Genomic DNA, 27581 nt, shown 5'->3' on the forward strand with positions numbered 1-27581 from the left:
GATACCAATTCAGCGGGACACTTGATCATTGTTCTCTCTTTTTTTTTCATTCATCAGTTCATTAATTCAACAAATATTACTCCTCCTTCAACAAATCCTTACTGGAGGGCCTATGATATGCTGGGCATTGTGGTAGGCTTTGGGAATTGGATCAGAGGCAAAAATGGACATGGCCCCAGCTCTAATAAAGAGAAATCCATTAATTAAATAGTGGTGCTGGTGGAAGTACAATTATGGACTAAGAAGAGTGGTTTGAAAGAAAGTAATGTGTAAGAAATGACCTTGATGTTTACTTGTGGTTGGGATCAGGATAGATTTCCTTGAGAAATACAGTCTGAGTTGACATCTGAATGAAGGATGCCCAGGACGTCACTAGATGAAGAGAGTATAGGAAGAGGAACAACTTCCCAAATTAGGGGTGTGGGGACACACCAGCATGTGCAAAGGTCCTGTGGTGGGTGACAGTGCGGCAGCTTCAAGAAACTGAGAGAAGACCAGAATGGCTTGGGGTGGTGGGATGGGAAGGGGGTAGAGAACAAAGGAAAGAGAGATACATCACCAGACTGGGACAGACTGCTGTGCCGAATTGGCCTTGTTCATGATTTTAATTTTTAACCTGGGAGCACAAAAATAACATCAAAGAATTTTGAACAGTGATGGGATCAGAGTTATATTTGAAATGTTCATTGTGCTGCTGCTGTCTGGAGCATAGACAAGACCAAAAGAAGGGAGATGAGTTGGAAGGCTATTGGGATGGTCTGGAAGACAAATGAGGTGTCTTGGATTAAGGTGATAGTAGTAGAACAGGGAAAATGGATACAGTTAAGAAAACATGAGGAGGTAAATGGATAGGTTGTGGGGCTGGTTAAGAGAGAGGAGTTGAGGGCAAGAGTTTAGAGGAGCATCCATTCTGGGGAACATGATGTCGCCTTTGCCTTTGAACATGGAAGTGGAATTTGGGGTAGGCAGCTGGAGTAGGCAGACCCTCTGGGCTGGGAGTAATGACTGGGAGTCAGCAAGGTATAGTGGTGAATAGGGATGTCAAGGAGGAGAGCTTGTACGAGGAAAGAAGGGGTATCTCTTCAGACTGGGTCATAAGTCCCTGAAGGAGACTCACTTCCCACTGGTACCACAGGGGCTGTTTCTCTTGTTTCTCCCTTGGTTCTGCTTACCATCATCCAAGTTCAGGTCTTCATTAGGTCTCACCTGGATGCAGCAAGAGCCTACTAAAATTCTCAAATTTTAATATGCACGTGAATCACTTGGGGGTCTTGATAAAATGCAGTTGATGTTTCAGTAGATGGGGGCTGAAGCATGAGAATCTGAATTTCTAACAAGCTCTCCGGTGATACGGACCGCCTTTTCATTGAGGGGATTGGGTCTCACCCTGCTTCTGAAGCTCAGGGCCATCCAGTCCAGCATCCTCGTGCCACTGCTGGGAGGCCTTCAGCAGCCATTCACGGTTATATTCAGGATCTGCTCCAGTTCTCCTTGGCCACCATGGTTTCCTCCCACTGCTTCCCTTCATCCACCCTTCATTCTACCAAACCAAACCAAATCCCTTGTTCTGAATTTGTCCCTCTCTATCATGCAGAAAGGGACAGAGACCAACTCAGACTAGCTCCCGGTTGGAGGGGGCTACTATAATGGTCTCCACACTTTGTGGCTTAAAATCCCCCATAAAAGGATATGGTAAATATAATGACCCACTCACATATTTTCAAGTTTACCTCTACATTTTTTATCATACATTTGCAGAAGATGCAAGTTCTAGTATATTACCAACATTGATATTTTTAAGTAAAACTATGACATCACTGTTTTAAATTTATCCACTGGAATCCAAGCACCATAGACATTCAATATCCCCCATCATCCATTTTTAAAATGCACGAACATCCTCTTCACTAATAGTCAGTATTCCTTTTTCTTCTTGAAATTTTTTTTTTCCCTAGGCAAAGAACTTTATTAATCTTGTTTCAAACTTTATTCCCAGGCTTCTTCAGCTTAACTAGCTGCAAAGAATGAATTGTGTATAAGCAAAAACTGAAAAGAGCTGCAGTGTCCAAGGGGCTTGGGCTTAAAAATATTAGAGATCTAGATTTTATCAGATCCATGAACAAAATTTTAAAAAGCAGTCATAATATAAAATAGCAGCTCCCAGTAACTTCCTCAAGTTTTATCTTCTCCAGAAGTTGACTCAATTCAGTTTGCTTCATTCTTGGAAGCTTCATCAAAATTCTCCACAAGAACTGGAACTTCATCATCATCCTCCTCTCCGGTAGCAAGTGGTGCTTTTCCACCCACAGATTGTTTGGGCAGAGCTTCAGCCAGTCTTCTTAAACTAGTCAGACTGTCTGCACCAAGTTGGTTTAAGATACTGGGTAGCATTTCTGTCAGCTGCTTTGTCTCAGCATGGCCTGTAATGGTGAAAGTGTTCGCTGCCAGCGATGCCTGAACTTTGGGGTTGTTAAAGTGGATCACTGTTCCTTGGTTTGTGAACATATTCACTTCTTCAATACCAGAGATATTGTTTACCCCTAACTTCTTTAAGGAGAACTGAAGTTTTTTATCATCTGCTGTAGCTGTTCTATGAACCACCTTCTTCTTTCGGCGAGCAGTTCCTTTCCCACCAATGTGCACTTGTGCTTGCAGTTTGGCGAGTTTCTCCTGGTTCATGATAGTTTCTTTCATCTTGTTGGAGCGGAAATGGGACCGCGCGGGGGACTAGGGTTGGCGCTCAGGGGGTCTCGGGCGGACCAGCTGAGATTAGGTGCATACACGCGGGGCTCTTCTTGAAATTTTATTTCTGTTCACTTGCCCTGTGGAATTTTATCCTAATGGAATATATGTAATCCACCTTATGCTTAAAACTCTCTCATTTGTTTCCCTATCATGTTTCTCCATAACAATTTTATATGAAATTAAAACCTCTTTAATTTCCTGAAATCATAAAGCTCTAAGTATTGACATTTTCTTGTTTGAGTTATTGATAACAATTACTGATAGGAGACAATTAATCAAAATAACATAAATATATTGCTAATTTGGATAAATAATTAATAAACATAAAACCTAAAATTACGTTGAAGATGCATCTCTTGGTGGGATGGTAATGCTGGATGACTTTTTATTTTTTTTATAAATTTTTTTTTATTTATTTTATTTTTTTTATAAATTTTTATTTTTAATCTTTTTTTTAAGATTTTATTTATTTATTTGACAGAGAGAGATCACAAGTAGACGGAGAGGCAGGCAGAGAGAGAGAGAGGGAAGCAGGCTCCCTGCTGAGCAGAGAGCCCGATGCGGGACTCGATCCCAGGATGCTGAGATCATGACCTGAGCCGAAGGCAGCGGCTTAACCCACTGAGCCACCCAGGCGCCCCTGGATGACTTTTTAAAACAAATCTTTTTATTGATTTACAACAGACATGCCTATATATGACCAGAGCCTACAGCTTGAATTAGCCGAGTGAGCTCACTCGTACAGTTATCACCACGTCCAGAAATAGAATATTGCTGGCCTTGGGTTATTTGTTCAGTTTGTTTTTAAATCCTTGGAAGAATATTACGCTTGGTAGGAGATATGAGACAGGTGCCAACACTGATTGCATTTCTGTTTTTCATTCATATGTATGTAAGCACTGTATATCCTCATTCGCGTGAACGGATGGAAGTTTTGTTAAAACAGGATCACTCAATTCTTGATCTGCTTCTGAATTCTATACCGAAAATCACATAGTGATCTATCACTAACAATTAGACTTTAATTACTTTTATTAGGTTTTCCTAAGGGGGAAAAAAAAAAGAATTGGAAACCACCCAGCGTCAAAGGAGATACACTACTCATTTATTAGAATTGCTTGTTTTCTAGATGTCCTTTCATATGGTGGCCAGGGGGTTTTTACTGGGTAATAAGCCCTGTTCAGATTTGGGATGAGGTCACACCTATTGAATAAATCCTCCAAAATGAAATTCCTTGATTGAAGAATGTTGAATACATCTGAATTTTAATGTTAATATTTGACTTTTGATAGCTATTAACGAATTGTGCTCTGCAGGATTATGTCAATTTATATTCTTACCAACATTGTGAGTGCCAGTTTCCCTAGTACTCTGATAAAAAGGTGCGTTATCAAACTATGGGATGTATTTTCAATCTGTCAGGTGAATCTGATTGGTAACTCAGAGACCTTTTAATACCTAGATTATTATGAACAAGTTTGGCTGAATTTCCATGTGTTTAGGAATTCTTTCTCTTTTATTTGAAAAATCTTTCCATATTGTTTTCATATTTTCTATTGGGATAGTGACGTTTTCTTATTGATTTCTCGGAGCATGTATGAATTAAAGAGCTTAGCTTTAAAAAAAAAAAAAGATTTGAGACAAGGTGAGTAAAAGGTCTGTCTTTCCTTTGTAGAGGAGGAGGGCAGTTGTGAGAGTGCAAGTTTAAAATGTCAACTTGCACCTTCATCACTATTCAGTTCTAGAAAATAGCTTCTATGGAAGTTTGAGGCTGTCAGAATTCAGAGGAAGAAGGAGTTTCTCTTAAAACTTGGAGTGCATGTGTGCAGTGCTTGGAAAGTCTTCACGTACTCCCGGGGGTTTACAGACCCCAGTTAGAAGTCCCCTTAAAAAAGTATCTGACTCAAACCAGACTAAACCTGTCTCCCCAGATGGCCTAGTTCATGGTTCTAAAACTTGTCCTGGTATGGTTTTTCATCCCAGGTCAACCCTGTGCGGAGATGTTTCCCTGAGTGGGGACCTCAGAAAGCAGGGAACCTTGTTGACTGGACAGGGAAACTAATATGTGCCGTACTCCTCCTTGACACTTTCTCCAGATCTGTTCTTATCCGGCATAAGCTCTCCAGTCTGAGTTCCCATCTGTTATTTTACCTTTTTATTATGTGCATCCTTCCTCCTTAAACGTTTCTTCCACCATAAACACCTCAAGAGCTGGCCCATGTTGCAATCATTCCCTGGCATTGTGCCTTATGCTTAGTAGGTGTCTAGTTAAGTATGTGTTGAGCAGAAAAGTTGATAAATGAATGCCTTAACCTTCTTCGCATCCCCTGCAGGTCCTAGAATAGTGTCGAGCCTCCAAAGAATTAATCAGGAGCAAAAAACAATGAATTAACAAATCAATGAACTAATGAGCCATGAACAAAGGCTGGAAAGTAAGAGAGTTCTGTCTCCCACGAGGGCCCATAGCTGCAGTATCAGTGTAAAGGGTGGGCAGTGTATGAAACAGGCTATTTTGAATCAAGTCTTCTATTTTGTATTAAATTCTGATTGGTTGGGGTAGATGTCCTTGTTCGTGTGGAGCATCCGAGTAAATCCGGTCCTGTGCTTTTGTACCTTGTCTTACAGGTGTGCACGACATCTCTGCCCCACGGTGGTGTTCGGTCCGTACCTCAGCCCCCGTGACGATGTCAAGTCCCCCTCCCTGCACATGAGTGGTACAGGCCCACAGGAACATCTGGCTGCAGCCACGTTCACAGACATGTCAGCCGTGGAATAGTGTGGACACCTTCTCTCAGCTTCTCAGGGTTTCAGTCCTTTTGGGTTTTGTTTCATTGACCTTTTTTTATGGTTTTGTGGCTGGACGTTCCCAGCCAAGGCAGGCGCCATGGGGGATCAGCAACTCTATAAGACCAATCACGTGGCCCACGGTGGTGAGAACCTTTTCTACCAACAGCCACCGCTTGGCATCCATGGTGGGCTGAACCACAACTATGGGAATACAGTCACAGGGGCTGGATTGGAGGCCCCCCAGGCGTCACCTCTCTCCCCCCACTTCCCTCAAGATACTCGGGATGGTCTAGGCTTGCCTGTTGGTTCCAAAAACCTGGGCCAAGTGGATACCTCGAGGCAGGGAGGGTGGGGAGGTCACACTGGGCCTGGCAACCACGTCCAGCTACGCAGCAACCTGACCAACTCAAACATGATGTGGGGGACCCCGGCCCAGCCTGAGTCCGCCGATGGCTACCAGTATACCTACTCCCAGGCCAGTGAGATCCGCACCCAGAAACTCACCAGCGGTGTCCTGCACAAGCTAGACTCCTTCACCCAGGTGTTCGCCAACCAAAACCTGCGAATTCAAGTCAACAATATGGCCCAGGTGCTGCATACGCAGTCGGCAGTGATGGACGGGGCCCCTGACAGTGCCCTCCGCCAGTTGTTGTCCCAGAAGCCCATGGAGTCCCCGGCGCCGGCTCTTCCTGCTCGCTACCAGCAGGTGCCCCAGCAGGCTCACCCTGCTTTCCCCGGCGGCCTGTCCAAACCAGCCCTGCAGGTGGGGCCGCACGCCGGCCAGGGGCACCTGTACTATGACTACCAGCAGCCGCTGGCCCAGATGCCGGTGCAGGGAGGACAGCCGCTGCAGGCCCCCCCGATGCTGTCCCAGCACATGCAGCAGATGCAGCAGCAGCAGTATTACCCGCCGCAGCCACAGCCACAGCAGGCAGGGCAGCAGCCTCTATCCCTGCAGGAAATGCAGCAGCAGCAGCAGCAGCAGAGCCGCCCGCAGCAGCCGCAGCAGCAGCAGCAGCAACAGCAGCTGCAGCTGCAGCAGCGGCAGGGTCCGATGCAGATACCTCAGTATTACCAGCCCCAGCCCGTGATGCAGCACTTGCAAGAACAGCCGCAGCAACAGCCGCCACAGATGCACCTGCAGCCCCCCTCTTACCACAGGGACGCCCACCAGTACGGCCCGGAGCAGGCGCACGCCGTCCAGCTGATCCAGCTGGGCTCCGTGCCCCAGTACTACTACCAGGAGCCCCAGCAGCCCTACGGCCACCACGTCTGCCAGCAGAGCCACCTGCCCCAGCACCAGCAGCGCGAGGACAGTCAGCCCAAGACGTACCCGAGCGACAGGCAGGCCCAGGCTGTGCTGAGCTCCCACGGTGACCTGGGGCCTCCCGACGCAGGAATGGGAGACCCGGCAAGCTCGGACCTGAACCGGCTCGGCGGGGCCCTCCCCCACCGGCCGCTGCTGTCCCCCGGCGGGATCCACCTCAACAACATGGGGCCTCAGCACCAGCAGCTGTCTCCCAGTGCCCTGTGGCCCCAGGTATTCTCAGAGGGGGAGCGTCTCCGGGTCCCTCGGTGTGCCGCTGCTCTGGCCAGAGCCGAGTCTAGGCAGCACCCAGCCCTCTCGCCAGCCCCTCCCGGGCTTTTGTTCTCTGTTCACAGCGCGAACGTTAACTCACTCATGCCAGACACTGTCTGTGCCAGGCACGGGGAACACAGAATCAATTTCGACTCAGCCCTGTGCCTGCTGAGCTTGAGCTTGCTGCAGAGGGGGCCAGTACCGTCTAAGGGCCTGAATGATGCATGTAGCGGTCAAGACCTGCGTTGAGCCCAGGGACCACACAGGGAAGGCGTCTGGTCCCCTTAGTTCTGAATCCTCGGGGAATTCCTGTGAAATTGTTCCCTCTTTGGGAAGGAGACCACATTATGACAGCATTATGACAGCATTTCTCCTAGTATATTGCTCAGACCAGGAAGACCATAGAATGTTTAATAGGAATGGCTGAGGGGGACGGCTTCTCCAGATCAATACACCTGAGGGGCTCCTACAATGAATCAGGTTGCAATGCTGAGGGGCTTCTCAGAGCCGTTAATATGCTAATGAGCACTGGGAATCTCCCAGAGGGGATATCCCCGCTAGCTTCAGAGATGAGAATCCTAGCTGTCCTCAGGATCCGGGCAGGTAAAGGGAGTAAGCAAAGTGGCTTGTTAGGAGATAATGGGGAGTGGTGCCCGCTGTGGTGACCTAGAGTGCAAATGCACCATCTGATGGCGTCTGCAAGGCTCTGGGCCAAGGTTGTTAACCCTTGATTATTTCCCAAATGTAGTTGCCACAAAACAGTCTCCTGTGCGCTGGGTATGCTGTCGATGCCTTGGCATGTTCCAGGTGCTACAGTCATGTGACAACAGACTTGGGAGAAAGAGGCCAGGATAGATAGAGAGAGGGCTCTGATGGAGGCTGGAGATGAGCTTCTCTTGACTCTGTCTTGCTTGAAACCCAGGCCCAGTGGTAATGGAGAGCCGTTATGAATATAAGAGTAAGGTGACGTGGCCAGTGCTGACAAGTCGAGCAGGAGGTCTCTGGGCATGCTGCTGTGTCGTCCGGCTCTCTGTTCTATGTCTTTTGGAAATGAAGCCTGTCTGTGCACACAGTGGTGGACAGGGAGAAAAGGGAGGATTGAGGCAGGGGGTTGAGTTCTGGGGGGCTGGGGGCTGGTGGCAACTCCTGGAGTGGGTGTGTTACCAGGTTGGGGGGCTGGAGGAAGCCAGGGAAAGAAGTGTCAGGTGCACCCAGCATCTGGACATGAACTGCTGGCCGCTGTGAGCTTGAGGAAGTATTCTAGAAAGTGCAGGCCCTGGGGTTCCCTTAGCTCAAAGATTTCTCCTGGTAGAAATACACTTTTTTTCTCTTTCTTTCTTTCTTCCCATGTCCTGCATGGATTAAATTAGATGCACCTACCTGATGGCAGAGCCCAGCCAGGGTCCCCGGAGTCAAGGTAGGATGGATGCAAGAAGGCATGTTGGCATTTGGGGAGAGTAGGAGGTTTTCCTAGGTTGTCTCTCCAGACTCATTTTCAAATTCAAAGTCAGTTTTCCGAAGAAGTTTATAATAAAAATAGCAGCTATTGTGTTTGAGAATTGACTGTGTGCTAGGCACTCTATATTTTGTGTAATAAAGCAACCCGGTAGGGGTGGGTAGGACTACCATGTGCCTAGCATGTAGTAAGTGCTCAATCATTCTTGGCTTTATTCCAATGGCTTTACAAATGAGAAAACAGGCACAGAGAACTTGGAATTGTACATCAAGTAAGTGGCAATACTGGAATTGAGTCCTGAGGCCACATTCTCTCCCCTGTTCAGTCAGTCAATATTCACTGGGTACCTACTGTGTGCCAGGCATAGAGCTAAGCTTGGAGAATGCAACGGTAAATAGTACAGACTTGTTTTCCCCCATCATGGGCATGGTAAATTCTTAGCCAGAACCTGACAAAATGCTAAGACATGTGGTCTGGAGGTTAAGCCAGGGGACTTAGACACATGTCTCTAAGGGAATGCTTCTGGAAGAGGCCACCTGAGCTGACTCTAGAAAGATAACAGGCCAGAGGTGAAAAAAACCTAGCACTTGATGGCTTAGAATGAAGGATATTTTATTCAACTCCCGCATGATTTTGAGTAAGCCTTTTCCCACTCTTGAGCCTCAGTTTTCCACCTGTAAAGTGGGCTTAGTTCTCTGAAGGGTATTGGGATAATACAAGTGAGGCCATGGGAGCACTGAATGAATGATGGGTTCACTGTGGGGTGTGAGGTCTTGTAATAAGTCACCCTTCCTCTTTGTCAACATGTGTGTCCTCTCATTTGGCCCTACCCTTGAGCAGTGGCCAACCAAAAGGAGTGTTTGGGGAGCAGTTTGATGCCAAGAACAAATTGACATGCTCCATCTGCCTGAAGGAATTCAAGAGCCTACCTGCCCTGAACGGCCACATGCGGTCCCATGGGGGAATGAGAGCCTCCCCCAGCCTCAAACAGGTTAGCAGGAGCCAGCGCCCAGCCCTTCCCAGGCCATGTGTTGCTTGCTTTGCTTTGCTGCCATCAGAGAGTGATGGGACCCCCAGGTGGGCACCCAGGAAGGCACTGTCCTTCCCTTAAAGCTTTGCCACTAGGAGCCAGCCAGGTCAAACAGACCCCCACTTCCACTGGTTTCGTGAACAAGGGTCAAAAACAGAGGGGCTAGAATAAATTCTTGAGGGATCTGAGTCTCTCCACTTTCTGAAAAACACATAGAGGCAATATTATTTTTAATTTCTGTTGCTTAAAGCACCTAAAACCAGTCTCTTGGGCCTTCCAGCGTAGTAGCCGATGGCCAAGGAAAGCTAACGTGACCATCAGGCTCTCAGCCAGCACTTTCTACTCAGTGTTCGATTCTAGCAAAAGAAGGTCTTTAATTACCCTCAGGATTATCCAGGGAGGAAGGATATCCATGTGGTGAACTACCCATGCAGTTTTAGAGTAAGATTAGAATTCAAAGAATTTCTCAAATTCTTTAGATATTGTTGATCTAAATTTAAGTCTATGGGATTAACTCTGTTTGCCAAAAGCCTGGATATCCCGGTTCACTCCATCTCCTGACCATTCCAGATAAAAGAGATTTGTCTTCCATTGGACAGATGAGTAAACTGAGGCCCGTAGAATTAAGAGATCCTACACAAGAGCTTATGTGTTCTGTTTTGTTTGTGACTAATTCCCAGTCCACATCCTTTTCTTTAAAAGCAATGACAACAACAAAATTTTAATATGTTTTAATTATACAAGTGATAATGGTCGAGGAGCTGCGCTTAACATAGAAAATAGAGTGCATGGCCTTGTCCACTGCCAAATGGCCTCACTACAGCCAAGGGACTCAGGGTTGCAGGAAGGAAACCACCCTGCCGTGGTTCTCTATCACCCACACATGATGTCCTGCAACATTTCAGGAAGAGCAGAGTGCATCCCCACTTTGGGAAGGCTGCTCTCAGCCCAGGATCAAAGCCTTTATTGTCTGTGTAGGAGGAAGGAGAGAAGGCCCTGCCGCCTCAGCCTCAGCCCCAGCCGCCACTGCCACCTCCGCCTCCGCCGCCACCGCAGCTCCCTCCCGAGGCAGAAAGCCTCACGCCTATGGTCATGCCCGTGTCTGTCCCTGTCAAGCTTCTCCCACCCAAGCCAGGCTCTCAGGGCTTCGCCAACAGCATCGTTGCCGCCCCCTCCACCAGAGACAAGCCAGCCAGCTCGATGTCGGACGACGAGATGCCCGTGCTCGTGAGGATGACCCTCTCTCCCCCACACTCACCCCAAGGGGCTGCCCCCCACCCGCCTGCTGTGAGTTGCTGCTCTGCCCCTGCCCGCCTGGGGTGGGAACATCCCTTTGCTTTCTTGGAGATGGGGCAGCTCTTCCGGGGTCACTGACCTGAGCTCTCAGACATGGCTTGGCCTCTCGGTTTGAGCCCCCCACCCTGGCTGCCTTGGGAATCCCATCCTTGTCCACACTGCTTGCTACCCAGTGACCACCTCTACCAGCCTAATGGTCTGGATTAGATTCTGAGAGAGCTGAAGCTATTCCAAGGTAAAAACAAAGATGATAACTCAGCTGGTAATCACACAGCTATTAAAACATGGAAGTACTATCTCAGGTAATAAAGAGCTATTGCCCGGGGCCCTGACCCCCCTGCAGGATCTCCAGACCTCCTCAAATCCAGAGGGAACCCCTGGCACAGCAAGCCTCCGTGGGATAGCCCTGCATCTGTTCTGGTGGTCAGCCTCAGCGGATGCTTCATATTTTCGGTATCCCACCTGCATCATTAGCCTTAGAGGACCTAATTCGCTACGGTTCCCAAAGTAATTCCACTGAGAGACACCCAGCCCCCAATCTCAGGAAAGCAAAGAGATTCGTGTTTCTCACTCACTCTTACGTTCTCCTCCTCCTTCTCAAATTCTTCTGCTTCACCCAAGCAGCTTAGCTTGGCTCTGGGACAGAGATTCTCTCTCCCTCTCTCCCCCCCCCTTCCTGTCTCCCTCTCCTTCTTTTTTTGCCTTCCTCCCTCTTCCCTCCTTCCCTCCCCTGGGGAGTCTGTAACCCATGCAGTTGACTACATTGGATTTGCTCCCTCTCCACGAAGTGGTGTGCTGGGTCACATTTGTCCTCGAAGAATAAGTGGCTGCTGGGATTCCAGGTGGTATGAGGGTGGGGTTGGGCCAAAACAGAGGTAGGGTGGAAAATTAAGAGAACTAGAAAAGTCCAGAAAGAACCTTCTTGGTTCTCTATGTAATATCAAGGCCTCAGAAGAGGAGAGGCGGAGGGGGAACCTCTGGGAGTGAACACAGTTCTCATAAGTCAGCAGGATTTGGGAGCCAGTATAAGCAGAGAGATGAAATGACAGAGCCAAGCTCCCTCTTTGCCCAGAGAAGTCCCTGATTTAGTGGGAGACCCACTGTTTCTACCCCTAGAGAATTCTCAGCTTGAAGCTGGAGACAGTATTGTTCCTAGTCACACAGGGATCTAAGCCCCAGGCAGCACCCCCTGCCCCAGTTTAAGACTGGGAGGGAAACCAGGGCACAGAAGAAACAGTAGTCCCCCATAGGGGGGCACCCCTGGGCAGCTAAAGTAACTAAGGACTGGGGAGACACAGGGAGTTTGGCAAGAATTTGGTCAGAAGACCACCATGAGCACAGTTCTGAGCAGGGTTTTAAAGGCAGGGATGAAGCTGGCTTTGTGGAAAAGGTGAGAGAGACATTGTAGTAAGGAGATAAGCTGAACTAGAAGCATGTAGCTGGGATTGGGAAAATACAGGCAAGGTCCTGACACTTAAAGAAATTAAAATGTCTGGGGAGGAGCCCTGGCTTTCAGTCCCCACTCTGCTGCTGGCCCCCTGGGGACGCAGGCAACTGTGAGACCCTCCCCCTCAAAAAGCCTGGGTTTGGACTCCTCAGTGGTTCTCCCTGCCCCGGGGGAGCTTTTAAAACCTCTCCATGAGTGGTCCCACCTCCAGAGTCTGAATAGCTTGGTAGACGTAGAACCCTATAAATGATTCCTCTCGAGTGACATCCAGGCCTGGCATTCTGGGTGAATCCGCTGGCCCAGGGTCTCAGAGTCTTGCCTGGAGTTGAGAACTGGAGTAAAAGGGACCAGAGGCTCAAGTAGAGGGAGCCCAAAAGGGACCCTGGACCCTGGGATCAGAGGTCTGGATGCCCACACAGGGTTGAAACCATGCCAGGTCAGCCTGTGCTCAGATGGCCTCATCAGTTACCCGGGAACAGGGTATAAGGCTTCAGGATTGCTTCCCAGCTTGGGGGTGCAGAGACATCCACTCCCCATTCTCCTCAGACCTCTCTTTCTGTCTCAGCCTCAGGTGGTAAGGAGCCCTCTGGTGGGGACAGGAGGTGGGTTGTGGCACTCTGGCCTAAGGAGAACCCCCTGGGGGTGAGCTGGCAGCTCACAGAGGTGTCCCCTCTCCTTTCCCCACCCCTCAGCTTCCCTAGACTTCCCTCCTAGGGGTTGGGACAGCAGCCCAGAAGACAGGGAAGCTGAGGGAGAAAACAGGAGGGGCAGCAGCAGGAGCCCAGAGCTGAGGGAAGACTGGAGCAGGTCACATGGCCTGGAGGCAACTGGTCACATGACCATGGCCTGCCCTTCCCATCACCCCCTGCTCCTCCTACTTGGGTGCCACCCTAGGCACAGGAATTGCCAGGAACTGCAGCTGTGACAGGCACTGGCCTGCAGGGCCTGGGAGGGTACCACAGACTGCCCAGAACTTTCTGCAGGTATCCCCACGGGCTCTCCCAACCGCACCTCGGCCTCCCCAGCCACACCCAGCTACACCCAGCCGGTTTCTCTGGGCTGATGCTGGCACACGCCCCAAGTCTGTTTGGCTTTGGCATGCCCTGCTTATCTATTTATGTGCACATGTTTACTTATTAGTATATATGTATCCATGTGGCAGATCCTCCTTCCAGACTGTGCTTGGGTCCGCTGCCATAAAGTAAACTAACACTGCTGACAGGAAGCCACCCAGGAGAGGGGCTTGCTGCAAATGAGCTACCGTCCTGGGAGCGGTGGTGAGGGGCGGGAGGCGGTGGGGGGGGGGGGGTGGGCTTCGCCGGATCCGGTTTTAGGGGAGCACATGGAACAGGTCTGAAAGATGGCTGTCCCTCAGCTCCAGGGTTACCTCAAAGGAGAGCCCAGTGCGGGTCACTGGTCCCCCTCTTCTGCTCCTCAGCCGCAGCCCAGCCTCCCTGAATAGATTATTCTGTCCCCTTCTCAGAACATGTGTTATATGTCCCTGATGTCTGTCCCCTGGGAGCAGTGGGGAATTAAAGGGCCCACTCGGCTGGATTCCACTCACCGGATGGGAATGCGGTGCTAAGCAATAGAGAATGTGAATTTGTTCTTTCTTGCCCACCCACCTTTCCTACCACCCCCATCGCCTCCAGACATGAGGGATTTCCTCCTGAATCCCAGGTTTCTTCCCCCGTCAAGCCCCCAAACTCGCCCTGTGGGAACTGGAGGAGGCTGTTTTTCGAGGCAGGGGATGCGGGGGGGAGGGGGGAGCAGATAAGTGGCGGGGGTGGGGGGGTCGGGGGAGGGAAATACCCCGTTAGAACAGATGCTCCCCTTCCTTCAGCCTGTGGAAGTGGCCTGTGGGGAACGCCTGAGGATTCGAACCAGACCGTTCTTCCCGTTCTAGGAACTCCCCAAGAAGCATCAGCCGGCCGTGGCCAAAGCCGAGGAGGCCCTCAAGAGCTTGCCGGACAAGAAAAAGTTCCGGCACCGGCCGGAGCCGCTCTTCATCCCGCCACCGCCCTCCTACACCGCCAACTCCGCCGCCGCCTCCTCGTACTCGGGCGCCACCCTGTACCAGAGCCAGCTGCGCTCCCCCCGCGTCCTCGGGGACCACCTGCTGCTGGACCCCGCCCACGAGCTGCCCCCCTACACGCCCCCGCCCATGCTGAGCCCGGTGCGCCAGGGCTCGGGGCTCTTCAGCAACGTCCTCATCGCGGGCCACGGCCCCGGCGCGCACCCGCAGCTGCCCCTCACGCCCCTGACGCCCACGCCGCGGGTGCTGCTGTGCCGCTCCAGTGAGTCCCCGCGGGCCTTCCTCACGCGCCCGGCCCCACCCCGCCCCGGAGGCTCCCTTCCCACGCGGGGCTCCTGCACCGCACTCACTTCTGCTGGGGCTTGTCTCTACCGGGACCGCGCTGGGCGAGGTGCCCGAAACACTTAGACTACACTGGCGAGACTCACCCTCGGGATCCCCAGTCTAGCCGGGGAGACCCCGGAGCTCTGGTTAATTACTGTCTCTTTGGCCTAAGTTGGAACCGTTTAAGTGCGCACGCGGTCCCTAAGCCGGTGCGGATCATCCTCAGAGACACCCTCCCCACCCCGCCGCCAATACATGTACTAAGCAGAGAGACAAATAGGATTAGGTATTTTTTGCAAGACCCCGCTTCCGCATCTTATGCACGCGTTGTCTAAATATCAAGCATGGAGAGCCTCGGAGCCAGTATCTCTTTCTAGAGTAAGAATGGTTTCAGAGGAACGAATGAGGAGCTTAGCGGACCAGAATCGGGGCGATGGCTTCTCCTTGCCCCTTGCGAGAAATGAGTAATACTAAACCATTTAGCACCACATGCCATCCAGTTCCTTGGAGACTACTGCGAGTAATTCTGGCGTGGGTTGGGTGGGAGGGGGGTCCCATTGTGAGTGTTTAGGTCACTGCTCATTGGCTATAGTTTCTTCGGTTCCTTTTCCTGTTGACCACTGACCTTTGGGTTTTGTGCTTCAGACAGCATTGATGGCAGCAACATGACAGTCACCCCAGGGCCTGGAGAGCAGACCATTGATGTTGAACCGTAAGGAAAGCCAATTTTGGTTGTTTTTTTTTTGTTTGTTTGTTTTGTTTTGTGTAACAGAAGCCTCAGCTGGGGATGAGGAACTTTGAGAATTACCACCGAATAAGAAGTTAGAGAAATTATAAGATCATGGTATTTCTCAGTTTCTGGTGTTTCAAGGCTTTTGCCAAAGACTAAATGTATACTAAAGCATGAAGTCCTATATTCAGAGAACCTAGTGTCCCCATCTCCATCTGCATGGTTCGGGCCACATGCTTGCACATCCCCAGTGACATTGAGCTCTCTACAAGGCTCCATCCAAATGCCCTTGCTTCCCTGTCCCTTCCCTGAAATTCTTGGCTGGTCCTCCAAATAGGCTTGGTGTGGGAGGGGCTGGGGATATAATGGAAGAAAGGTGCTATTTTCTTTTTTCCTTTTTCTTTCTTTCCTTTTCTTTCTTTCTTTTTTTTTTTTTTTTTTTTTTTTTTTTTTTTTTTTTTTTTGTTTCTGTATTTACTTAAAGAGGGGGAGCATGAGTGGGAGAGGGGCAAAGGGAGAAAAACTTTCAAGCAGACTCCCTGCTGAGTGAGTGAGGAGCCCGACCCCAGGCTTGATCCCACAATCCTGAGATCACAACCTGGGCCCAAACCCAGAGTTGGATGCTCAACTGACTGAGCCACCCAGGAGACCCAAATAAGGTGCTATTTTCATAGATAAGTGCAAAAAAGACCAGGTGGTAGAGTGGTGACAATATTGAGTCAGCACCATTTTTTATTTGACATTGATGAAGTTAAACTTTCTAGGCTTTACTTTTTTTAAGATTTTATTTATTTATTTGAGAGAGAGAGAGCAGGAGTGGGAGGAGGGGCAGAGGGAGAAGCTGGCTCCCTGCTGAGTAGGGAGCCCAATGAGGGGTTCCATTGCAGGACCCTGAGACCATGACGTGAGCTTAAAGGCAGACATTTAACCGACTGAGCCACTCAGGCACCCCAACCTTTCTAGGCTTTAGTTAACCCGCCTATTAAGTGGAAATAATTATCACTGCCTTGCTTACATATCAGGTCTTTGTGAGATTCAGATGGGATAATTTATGTGAAAGTAGTCTGAAAGGGATAGCAAATATAATAAGCACATTATGCTTGTTCCATTTTTCCTGGTTAAATTGTGCCAGCGGCCATACCCTGGGCAGCTGTTGCCTTGCAATTAGCACCCATCCTGTCTGAGTTACAGTGAGCTATGATGCTCCTAGCAGACTTTTCCCCCGCTCCCTTTAGCATCTCTCCCCAATCTTAAAGCTGTTCCTTCTCCCAGTGAAAAGGCCATCCCTGGAATCTTAGGATCACACTGCTGGGAAATGCCTCTGCATTCTTCTTGCAGAAGGAACTGGTTTCCTCCTTTTTCAAGTTCCTGACAGTTGCTCTTGACCTCAAATTGAAGGCCACACTGTTGTTTTCATTCTTGTCCTTAAAGACGCATCAACATTGGCTTGAGGTTCCAAGCAGAGATCCCAGAACTTCAGGATGTCTCTGCCTTGGCTCAGGACACACACAAGGCCACACTAGTATGGAAGCCCTGGCCAGAGCTCGAAAACCATGACCTCCAGCAAAGAGGTATTGGCATGTGGGAAGAACTGGGTGGGGAAGGCTTGATCCTCTCACAGGGGTCTCTGGCTTCAGGCTGGGTGTTGTTTGTCCTTGAGACTTGAGCTCTCTCTGATGCAGTGGCTTCTTATTGTCCCCAACAGTGGAGAATCTCCTGAATTTGTGCTGTTCAAGTGCGTTGCCTGGTGGAGGGACCAATTCTGAATTTGCTTTGCACTCTCTTTTCGAGGCCAAAGGTGATGTGATGGTAAGGAATGGAGAAGGGGAGACTTCATCAAAAAAAGAGAGAGAGAGAGACTTCACAGTTCATATTCTCCATGTCAGAATTTTGAAAAGTATTTTCCTGAAATTCTGTGTTGTCCCACATGCCATAAAACCAGTTCTTAAGATCATGACCAATCAACATGCCAGCATGTTCCTTATCTCACTGAGTGGGTCCGGATTTAAGCCTGCAGGAGAAACCTGCAGTTGGACTTCTGTCTGTACGTCTATTCCTGAGTAATAATTATGCTCACACCTGTCTTGGGAAATTAGAATTTCTTTTCAGCAGTCTTATAATTCACATCAGAAACTGGGCCTCCAATGATAGAAGTAGAAAACCTTACTGAGACAAGACTTGGCCTGAAAGAGCCTATCCTACTCTGCTGATTGTTCTTCCCTGCTGTGGATGTCAGCCAGTTTGATGTTCATAGAAGTTTATCTCCTACCCGAAATGAAGGGTTTGCTGTGTACCAACTGGGGTCATTTTTGCAGCTTTGACACAGTCAGACCTTTGGTGCCATTCTCCCAGAATCCTAGCTGACCATTTACCTGCTTCACCTGGGCTCCTGCTAGGGGCACTCAGTTACTCACATCAGTTTCCCCCTTAGGTAATACATGGTTTTGGTACCAAATCTGGCCTCTTGTGTCCCAATACTGCCTTCTCATGATATTATTGATTCCCTTCATAGATTTTCTAGGATGTTAAGAGAACGCTTCTTAATCCTTTAAGACAAGTATTGCAGAGAAGCATTTCTCAAACTATTAATGTGCACACAAATCACTTGGGGCATCTTGTTAAAATGCAAATTCTTATTCAACAGTTCTGGAGGTGGGGCCCAAGGTTTGGCGTTTCTAACCAGCTCCCAGTGGACGCCCATGCTGCTGGCCCATGGACCACACTTGAGAAGCAAGATTCTAAACCTTGCTCTGCTCCTAACCCATCTACTGTTCCTGTGTACAATTCCACAGGCACCATTTTTTTTTTAAGTTGAACAGGCTGAAAGAGGCATATTTGAAAGGGTTCTTTACCTAGGCTCTCTGGAAAGACAGTGCATAGTACAGTTACTATTAACACAACTGTTTATGTTAATTGTAACAAAATGCATTTTTCTGCAAAACACCCACAAATCACCCACTCATTTCCTTGGAGCCTTTCCCCAGAGATTGAGTCCCCATTCAGAGGAGATCCCACTGTCTCTCTGAGGCTGGGGCCTTCACCAGGGAAGAAGTGGTGTCTCCACTATTTTTCTCTGACAGGACCCACTGGCCACAGGCACGGGCAGGGGGAGGTGTTTGAGTGCCACATCCCATGAGATGCCGGCCAGAAAGGAAGCCCAGTCTGGGTTTCCTTCCAGCACCCAGAACTCCTAGCTCTGTAGTGCTGACTCCTTTTCCCCATTAGGTAATGCTCTTCCTGCAGCCCACAGACCGCTCACTGACTCTCCCTTTTCTCTCCCATGGGTCTGCAGGTTGCTCTGGAAATGCTGCTGCTGAGGAAGCCAGTCAGGTTAAAATGTCATCCGTTAGCAAATTACCACTATGCCGGTAGGTTGCCAGGAGCCTTGTGCCCCATTGCTTCCTGAGAGCAGGCTTTTTGCATGTTTGGTGGGGTCGCTTTTTAATAATAGATCCACCAATCCTATCCTAATCGCCCCTTGTGAGCTCCAGGGCTTCTGGGGCACAGCTGGTGGGGCAGTTGTGTCTGTTGGCTGGGTACTCTTGGGTGTTTGTATGGGTTCCCCTCACCCTAATGGATGTGCCAAGAGCCAGGTGACAGTGGCCGGTGCCTGCGTGCGTGGTGGTGAGACTGATGCGTCGGCAGGAAGGCACCACCCAGGGGACGGCACAGAGACAACGCTCGGTGGCCCCCTCGGCTTTGGAATTAGTGGCCATGGGTTCAGATCTTGCCTGCACCCTTTGGCCTTCTGGAACCTTGGTCTCCTCACCTGTGAAACGGGGCTCCTCCTCCATCCCTTGCAGCACTTTTGTGATGATCAGAAATAGTAGACGTAGCGCAACGCATGGCATAGTCTAGTCACTATCATTTATTTATTGACTGTTTACTTTTTGAGTACTTGCTGCATACAAGAAACTGTCCTAAGTACTAAGATAAAACAGTGCCTATGATGGACATAGGTGGAATCCTATGTCCTGCAGTCTGGAGTCTGAGGAGGAAGGAGTCACCAACCACAGATGACACTCAAGGCCAGAGAAGGACATCTACATATGCGTGTACTATACACACGCACTTACATATATATGCATGCATATACATATATGTACACGTGTTACACATAGACACGTACACATACAGAATGTGTCCTGTGACGGTGTGGGTTAATGATGGCATCACCAGTAAGGGGGAAGGAGAAAACACCTTTGAGAATTGAATGTGGTAAGAATCATGGAAAGAGAAGGCGACAGGTCAGGGAGCCTGAAGTGACAAAAGGAAGTTGAAATCAACATTTTAATTTCCGGTAATTGGGTAAACCCATCCATTCTGAGGGCCTGTGCAAGCCTGCCGGGGTTCTCCATTTCAGAGGGGACTAAATCCTCCAATGAGTATTTAAAGGTTCCATTGGTGCCTTGGGCAGACCCTGCATGAGTAGGTGCTAAGTACTGAAGTGGGCTTGGGGACCTGGTTGGACCTTTCCTAGTCCTCAGTCCAGGCAGACAGATGTGGCCTAACGTGAGGGCTGCTCAGCAAATACGAGAGTGTTCTCCATGGGCACCCCACCGGGCCCAGCACCCTTTGCCACACTAACTGTGTGGCATCACGGGGGGCGGGGAGCCCAGAAGCCACTTACCTGAGCGCAGACAGCCCTGGATGTCTGCCTGTGGATCACTGTCAGCACATGGGCTGCTACCAGAAGTAGGCAAGCACAAAAGGGACACGGGGATAAGAAATCATTTAACTGGGGCCTAAGCCAACCAGTTTCTTACTATTGTCTCCATCACTTCCTGCTTGGTGTCTGCCCTGAGTGCGGGTAGGAAGATGTGGGCGTTCTCCCTAATCTGCCGTGGAAACAATTCAATCCTCTTAATTCCCAGTGTCATCTGCTGCCCATTAAACCCTGACAGGCTGTCCAGCCTACTGGAGCCTGTCTCAGGCTTCTTTGAAGAGTGGGCGAGACGGTTGATGACAGGGAGCTTCCCAGCCATCTGCTGTAGCTGCCTCACCCACGGGGGAACCAGGGTGGCCGGAGCCTCTGGGCTGGTCCGCTCCAGCTGTGAGCAACCTTGTCTTGAGACCCAGACCCCCTCCATCCAGTTCTTCCCACTGTGCCAAGCAAGTATAATATTGTTTTATGTGTCTCATGACATAACATTTGGAAAGCTATATAGAAGCCACCCCTCCCCAAAGAAAACAAAACCAAAATGCTGCAATAATAATAAGGATTCTGAAACTAAACTCTGCTAAAATTACCCATCTTTTAGGATCCCCAGCCAATGAGTTGCCCATCCTTGTCCTCCCTCCCCCATAAGCAGACCAGGAAGCACTCTGTTGCCTCCTGAAATTTTCAACCTTAGAGGCAGGAGAGGTGGAGCTGAGGTGTGAAGGGTTGGTATTCCACTAGCCCTGTGTCTCCAAGAAAAGGGTACTCACATATATCTGCCAGACGTCTGCCTTCTCCAGGAAGTGATCACAGACTGGGCCGCAGAGAATCTTGTAGAACTATAAGCAAAAAGGCCGCAGGTCATGGGTCCCTAAAGTCTCCACCCCTTAATAGTTCTCTTCCAGGCCCCAGAAGAGGCCCCGGAGTATATCCCCCTCACATGTCCTAGTTACCAGCCACCACCTTCTTCCCTCAGTTTGGTTCAGGGTATCAGTGAATTGCATCCCTGTGGCCCCATCCTGTCTTGGCCTTTGTGCCCTTTTGGGTTGCTCTCCAGTAGGATTCTGTCAAGTCAGCATCACCAGGACACTGTCTTCTGGATCGCCTTAGGCTTTGGCTCTGTGGCTGTGGCCAGTGTCACCCCACCCCCACTCTGTCCCTGGAGGCAAGGTAGAACATCTGAGCTTAGAGGCAGAGGCTACAAGTTTGGGGGGAGACAGACGGAGACCCAGGCCTGTGAAAATCACTTCCCCTACTTTACTTAGGACATTGCCCCTCTCATCCCAAACAATTCAGTACGAAAAGAAAAAAGTGACCAGTGCTGGGGCCCAGGAAAGACACCAGTATGGGTGGGCAGCTTGCCAGACCTGGAGGCTGCTTGCCAAGGCCGGAGGAGCACTGTACAAGATCCTTGGGAGGAAGGAACATGCCGTTGCAGTGGCCTCCGGCATGCAAATCCACACCCAGGCACACTGTCCAGCCTCTCAGCCCCCTCCGCCCATGTGTGGGTAGCACTTTGCAGAGGTTCCCTGCTAGCAGTTGGGTTGGGTGGGGAAGGCCTGAACATGGGGTAGTCAGGGTGAGGAGGACGCCTGGTTGTGATTAAGGGGCTTCCTGCATCCCTGGGTTTTCCACCGAACTGATCATTCCTGCAGGTGGGTGCAGACACGGGTCTCATGCTTCCTGGCAAGGGTGCAACAAAGGCCACCATCCAGCTCCCACCACAGCCCAGGCTTTTCCTGAGTCCCAGACCCTGACCCCACTTCGGACTTGCAGGATTCCTGGAGGAAATCCCCAATTGGTTGGCGAAGGCCTGTTCTCTATCTTGGAAGCTGCCCAGTTTGACAAGCAGACAGGACTACATACTCGAGAGAATGCTCGGCAAGGAACACAGCTGTGATGGCATTTTCCAGGCTTTCTCAATTCATGTCTCTGGATGGAGAGTGGTCACCTCAAGGGCAGGACCTGAGTCAGTACTTAGTCTCTGGCCTTGCTTGACACAATGCTGGTAAAGAAGGGCTCAGCGGACGAGCTCGAGGTATGGATTCAGATGGAGGCCTCCCTTCCTTCTGCCTCACAGGGATCTTTGGCAGCAGCTGACTTCACCCTCCATCCCTAAAAAAGGATTCAGCCTTTACCCACTATGGAAAACCTTACGCAGAAATGAAGATCTGATTGAAAAATAGTCCCCCTTTCCCTGCAGTGAACAGGTCTTCCTTGTTCTGTGCAATAACACCATCATCACAAAAGTATTTTAAGTCTTGAGAGCAGGATGGAAGGGCCCTCTAAAAGATCCTGAGCCCAATTCTCTCACCACTCCATGTCTCTTTTTAATTGCCTGGGTTCGCTATAGATTGCCCCAAATGTAGCCCTAGTCCAGAGCCTGTTTCCCAGCAACCAAAGCTCAGAACATTTTTCCTCTGGATACTGTTCCAGCACCAGTTTCCTCAGTTAATTAGGCCTTTTGTAATTAGCCTTAATCGGCTTGTTAAGGGCCCCTGCTGATAACAGCCCAATAGCCAGGAATCCCCAGGTAGGGCAAATGAGCGCAAGGGGAATGTCAGCCCACTAACCCTGTGTGCATGCTGAGTGGACAGCGGGGATCCTGGAGAGAAAGAAAGGGCAGAGCAAGGGGACTGTTAGAGGCAGCCCCCTGCCTTGGTTTTGTTTTATCCTGGACTTTGTCCAAGACACAGAATCCAGGAAGGGCTGGCTTAGAACCTTGTCTAAAAATGAAGAAATTCCTCCCATCCGACAGAGCCTCTGGGAATGAGATGCCTGAGTCTTGCCTTGATGGGATTACAGAAGGCATTTCAGGGGTCGGGGAGTGGAAGTCGGGGAGCCACCAGCAACCAGCAGTGGTGGGATTGTACTCCCACAGAACTAGGAACACCAGCACGGACCAGTGGCCTTCTCCAGTGCCGTTAATACAGGTCAGCCAGGGACAGTGTGTATCCCCTAGCTGTGGGTTGACTTGGAATCTCCTTTCCAAGGGACCAGCAATAATTGTTGTGTACCTACCCACTTAGGACCAAATGGTGCTATCTGTCAGAGAAGAGGAAACTGAGAGCCAGAGAAGTTGAGTACCTTTGCCTGAGGCCATAGGAGTAAGTGGTAGAACTGCATTTGCAGACTGGGGTCTCTTGGCTGAAGTCACCGCTTTTCCTTTAAGATTTTATTCATTTATTTGACAGCACGCACAAGCAGGGGGGATGGCAGGCAGAGAGAGAGGGACAAGTAGGCTTCACCGAGCAGAGAGCCCGATGTGGGGCTCAATTCCAGGACCCCGGGATCATGGCCTGACCCAAAGGCAGCTGCCTAACCATCTGAACCACCCAGGCACCCCTGAAGTCACCCCTTTTTATCACAGCACAGTGCCTTTATCTGGGAAAAGCACATTTGGGTGTTTCTAGACGCGGTCCTGGGAATTCTGTCCAGGAACCCAGGGGTACAGCCCTGTGGGCACTTGTAATCAGAATGTCATAAAGATGGACCCCGCTTTAGTGTGAGCGAATGGGTTTGCTGGTCTGGCCTTGCCTCTGCCTCTCACTATATGGATGCCCTTGTTGGATAGACACACATATACGGTGCTGTCTTATGCACTGAAGTGCACCCAGAGGACCACATAAGGCAGCTGTCTTTTACTCTGAGCATATGCTCCCTGACCCGGGCCCTGCAAGCCCTCAGAGCAGGGAAGTGCAGTGTGCTTCTGATCCAGGACTAGGGGTATGGAAATAACACTCAGGTCGGGGAGACTGAAGACCCCATCACAGAGCAGCAGCCCTAAAAAATCACTGAGGAATCAGCATGGGGGATGCCCTTCCCCCATGAGGCTTGGAGTTCCCCATGACAGATGGTCCAGGAAGCTACTTCCCGTTCAGTGGGGTTGCAACTGACAAGCTCTTTGGAGGCATGAAGGGATATGCTGCTTAAAAATAGACCTGGGGGGGCGCCTGGGGGGCTCAGTGGGTTAAAGCCTCTGCTTTCGGCTCAGGTCATGATCCCAGGGTCCTGGGATCGAGCCCCGCATGGGGCTCTCTGCTCAGCAGGGAGCCTGCTTCCCTTCCTCTTCTCTGCCTGCCTCTCTGCCTATTTGTGATCTCTGTCTGTCAAATAAATAAATAAAATCTTTAAAAAAAAAATAGACCTGGGCTATAATCATGTGATGATTCTGCTCCTGGCATGGAGTGGAAGCACCTGTGCCCACTGTAGAGATGGGTGCTGACCTGAGAAGGCTGCCTGGCCCTGTTAGCGTCTCATCAGGTCTGAGAGCCCCACTCTAACTTAGGAAACGTATGCTCTGGCTGAGAGCAGACAGGATTCTCATTGATCTAGTTGGGTGTCATCATCAGCAAGAGGTCCCCTGATTCCACATCTGAGATGCAACTCAGAGCTGTCTGGGCTCCAGACCTGCAGCGGGATAGCTTGACCAGGGCTTTAGCCAATGTGACATGTCCCCATCATGATCCTCTTCCATCATTACATTTCTGATTCCTCTTACCTCTTTGCTGTTTGGATGGCTACCTAAAGGAAACCACGGCTGCTCTTTGGTTATTCAACTGAAGTGTTGGTAATCCTTTCTGTCTCTCTCTTTCTACGTCTGCTCCTGAGCAAGAGGAATATGATTGCTGGGACTCCAAGGCCCTGAATATTAGAGAGAATTTGAGGAACACTGATGGAACCATTCTAGAGACCCAAATCGCACTGACGTCCTCTACTCATATCCATTCCAGCAAAACCTCTCCACTCATCCTCTCTTCTCCTCCTTGTTGTGATGGCTGCATAGCCAGAGATGTCCCAGCCTCCAGAACCTGTGGAAGATGCTTCTTTCTGCTGAGGATTATTCGGAAGGCCACTCCCCTTCTGGAAATAAAGAGAAACTTGCAAACCAAAGAAATCAGGTGGTGGCGGCCCTGTGTTTTGGAGGTCTAAGCCAGCCAACTCCACAGAACATATTCTGAGTCTGGAGCCAGAGCTCTTGGCTTGGGGACCCATCACTGGGTCACACGAAGAAGGTGTTTATTTGAGAAATCTGTCTCTATTGCTGACTCACACATTCTCTCAAGGAACCTGATTCACTGATTCTGGCTGAAACTTCCAATGGGAGACACAATTCAGGTTTCCTGTATTTTCATCTTCATCAGCCAGCCATAGCAAAGTGGAAATCCTGGGCTTACCCTGGTGAGGAGGGAAAGTACTACGGTTTGGGGGATTATAGCTCTGAGAAGTAGAAGAACGTCAAAGGTCCTGCCGTGTACCATCCAAAAAATTCAGAGATGTGGAGAACTCAAAAAGCCAGAAAAGTGAGGCAGAGTTTTCTGCAAACCAGCCACCAGGATTGAACCTTATCTAGAGCCTCCAGAAATAGGACCTATCTTAGAAATAAGCTTAATTTCTTAACAGGACCACCCTGTATGATGATCTGCATATCGTGCTTTCTCATTTATGGAGGGGAAACAAATGTGAAAATCAAGTTCAGCCACCAAAGCAGGTGCACCAACCCAGCACTGTGGGGCCTCGTCCTCATTGGTCTTGAAGATCAGGGACTGGTCCCACCCACCTCTCCAGCCTCATCTGCTTTCTCTTAGCTGGGAGCTTGTAGTTAAACCATACTGGATTACTCCTTCTCTGAACACCTCCATTTCATCTGTAAAATGGGTAACAGTAATGCCAGTCTTATGGGGTTATTGGTGGAACCAAATGATTAATACCTGTGAAGTACTTAGAACACGGAATAGTAAGCACCTAGAAATGCTAGGGGTTTTGTTGTTTGTTTTCCTAGCACAGTGTCTTGCGTGTAGTAGACACCTAATACCCGTTGAGTGAGTAAGTGAGTGAATGAATGAATGAATGAAGTGAATGAATGCATCATCTCACTCTTTGCTCTTACTTTTGCCTCAAACACGTTTCCTCCCCAGAATTCCCTTCCATCTCCTCCATACCTGAACTATTTCTGCGTGTCCTTTAAAACTCAGCTCAGGTGTTTGCTCTACCGGGAAGCCTGACCCTAACCTGAGCGTGAGGCTCACCTTGAACACCGTGGCCTGCTGGTGTGTCTCCCCACTAGATGGTGAGCATCTTGATGGTGGAGACTGCTGAATCTGCCTATAGCTACAATTTGTTGGGCACTCCCTATTTTCCAGTTACTAAGCTAAGCACTTGTGGTGTCTTATCTTCTTTAACCTTCTCAGAGATCACAAAAGCTGAGGACAATTGGAATCATTCCCATTTGTAGGTCACCAAACTGAGTCTCGAGTTCAGTAACTTTCCAAGGTCAAAGCCATAGCTGGGATTTGAACCCAGCTGTCAGGGTTGCAAACCATTACACTACACTGGATTTCTTGTTCAAACGGGAGTTGGATGTGTATCATATCACTTGCTAAATAGTCATGTTTTGTAACTAAATCAGCCAGCACCTAAAAGTAGGGAGAACTGTGAGCTGTTCTTACAATGTTTCTGTTTTGTAGGTTCGGACAAGTGGACCTCTCTAGAAAGAAAACTGTTTAATAAAGCACTAGCCACTTACAGCAAAGACTTTATTTTTGTACAGAAGATGGTAAGCATGCTTTTTCTAATCGCTCACTTGAAATTGAATTTGGGAAATTGTGCACCTAAAGACATACAGAAATCTCTGGTACTCATTTAACACTCTCACAAGAAGGATGTTAGGGTCACTCCAGTGTCAGGGATGTGAGGGAGGAGAACATAGTGGTGGGGGGGTTATTTTTTATCTTATTAAATACTTGTAATTAATACATTCTCTCAGAATAAATAGGACGGGTCTGTTAGTTTACAATATACATGATTCATTTCATGTATATTTGACAGATTTGTTGTGTTTTGGCAATTTTTTTCTGATAAAGAAGGGCTGATAGGTGCCTCCCTGCTAGCCAGCAGCAAAGCATCTGGTTTTGGGCCCCTAATCATAATGGCAGTAATAATAAAAATAATAGTTTGCATACATAACATCTTGCAACAAAATAGAACTCTTCTATACAGACGAAATAGCACTTTTACAGCAGATAATGAACTTAATAGACCTTCACTGGCTAAGAGTTGAGGTGTATTTAGACTAAAAGTTAAAATGTTTCCAAGGGTGTTTCAGAAAATCCATGAACAATGGAGCCGTATTGTGTTATTAAGGTCATTAAAATGTTCAGGTCCACAGAGAACAGTTGCAGATAATAACTCCCACTGGCATCTGGACTGGCCGATGCTACCCACTTGGGTGCCTGTCTCCCATCCTTAATCTAGGGCCTTCCTTGATGGATAGGAATCAGAACAGGTAGACTCTCCTCCCTCTTGCCCCCATCTCCAGATATGTATTCATTATTGCCTTTCTCTGCCTTGGAGCCCACCCCACTCTTGGCGGCCCCATAAGCTCAGCAGCTTCCATGCTGTCGTCTTTTTTGAGTCCCCTTGCCACAGGACTGACCCGGTGGAGGCCTCACCCCTTGCAGGCCTGCACCGTTTTGACTGGTGATGGAGTCGT

General features: G+C 49.3%; 2 protein-coding genes across 21 annotated transcripts in view; one reads left to right on the forward strand and one right to left on the reverse strand.

Annotated features, from left to right (window-relative positions):
* The window catches only part of TRERF1 (transcriptional regulating factor 1), a 196929-nt gene that overhangs the window by 155225 nt on the left and 14123 nt on the right, over positions 1 to 27581 (forward strand). For 15 of the 20 annotated variants that reach the window (XM_047733631.1, XM_047733638.1, XM_047733643.1 and 12 more), the window contains 10 exons: positions 5371 to 7072; positions 8482 to 8528; positions 9408 to 9558; positions 10576 to 10884; positions 14247 to 14637; positions 15345 to 15411; positions 16861 to 17000; positions 17135 to 17238; positions 18722 to 18797; positions 26557 to 26645. In XM_047733631.1, coding sequence (XP_047589587.1) covers positions 5630 to 7072; positions 8482 to 8528; positions 9408 to 9558; positions 10576 to 10884; positions 14247 to 14637; positions 15345 to 15411; positions 16861 to 17000; positions 17135 to 17238; positions 18722 to 18797; positions 26557 to 26645 — 2817 coding nt within the window. In that variant the 5' untranslated portion in view covers positions 5371 to 5629. The remainder of the gene's footprint in view (positions 1 to 5370; positions 7073 to 8481; positions 8529 to 9407; positions 9559 to 10575; positions 10885 to 14246; positions 14638 to 15344; positions 15412 to 16860; positions 17001 to 17134; positions 17239 to 18721; positions 18798 to 26556; positions 26646 to 27581) is intronic. The other 5 variants (XM_047733646.1, XM_047733647.1, XM_047733649.1 and 2 more) reach the window with 3 other exon arrangements.
* LOC125102419 (transcription factor BTF3-like) lies at positions 1951 to 2776 on the reverse strand. Its single transcript, XM_047733651.1, has one exon. The coding sequence runs from the start codon at positions 2692 to 2694 to the stop codon at positions 2206 to 2208; it is 489 nt and encodes a 162-aa protein (XP_047589607.1). The 5' UTR covers positions 2695 to 2776; the 3' UTR covers positions 1951 to 2205.

The sequence above is a fragment of the Lutra lutra genome, chromosome 6, assembly GCF_902655055.1.
Source record: "Lutra lutra chromosome 6, mLutLut1.2, whole genome shotgun sequence".
NCBI lineage: Eukaryota > Metazoa > Chordata > Mammalia > Carnivora > Mustelidae > Lutra > Lutra lutra.

What these genes read in the sequence shown, in the direction of transcription:
- LOC125102419 (XM_047733651.1), bottom strand. Translation starts at nt 2,694, where the DNA reads ATGAAAGAAACTATCATGAACCAGGAGAAACTCGCCAAACTGCAAGCA.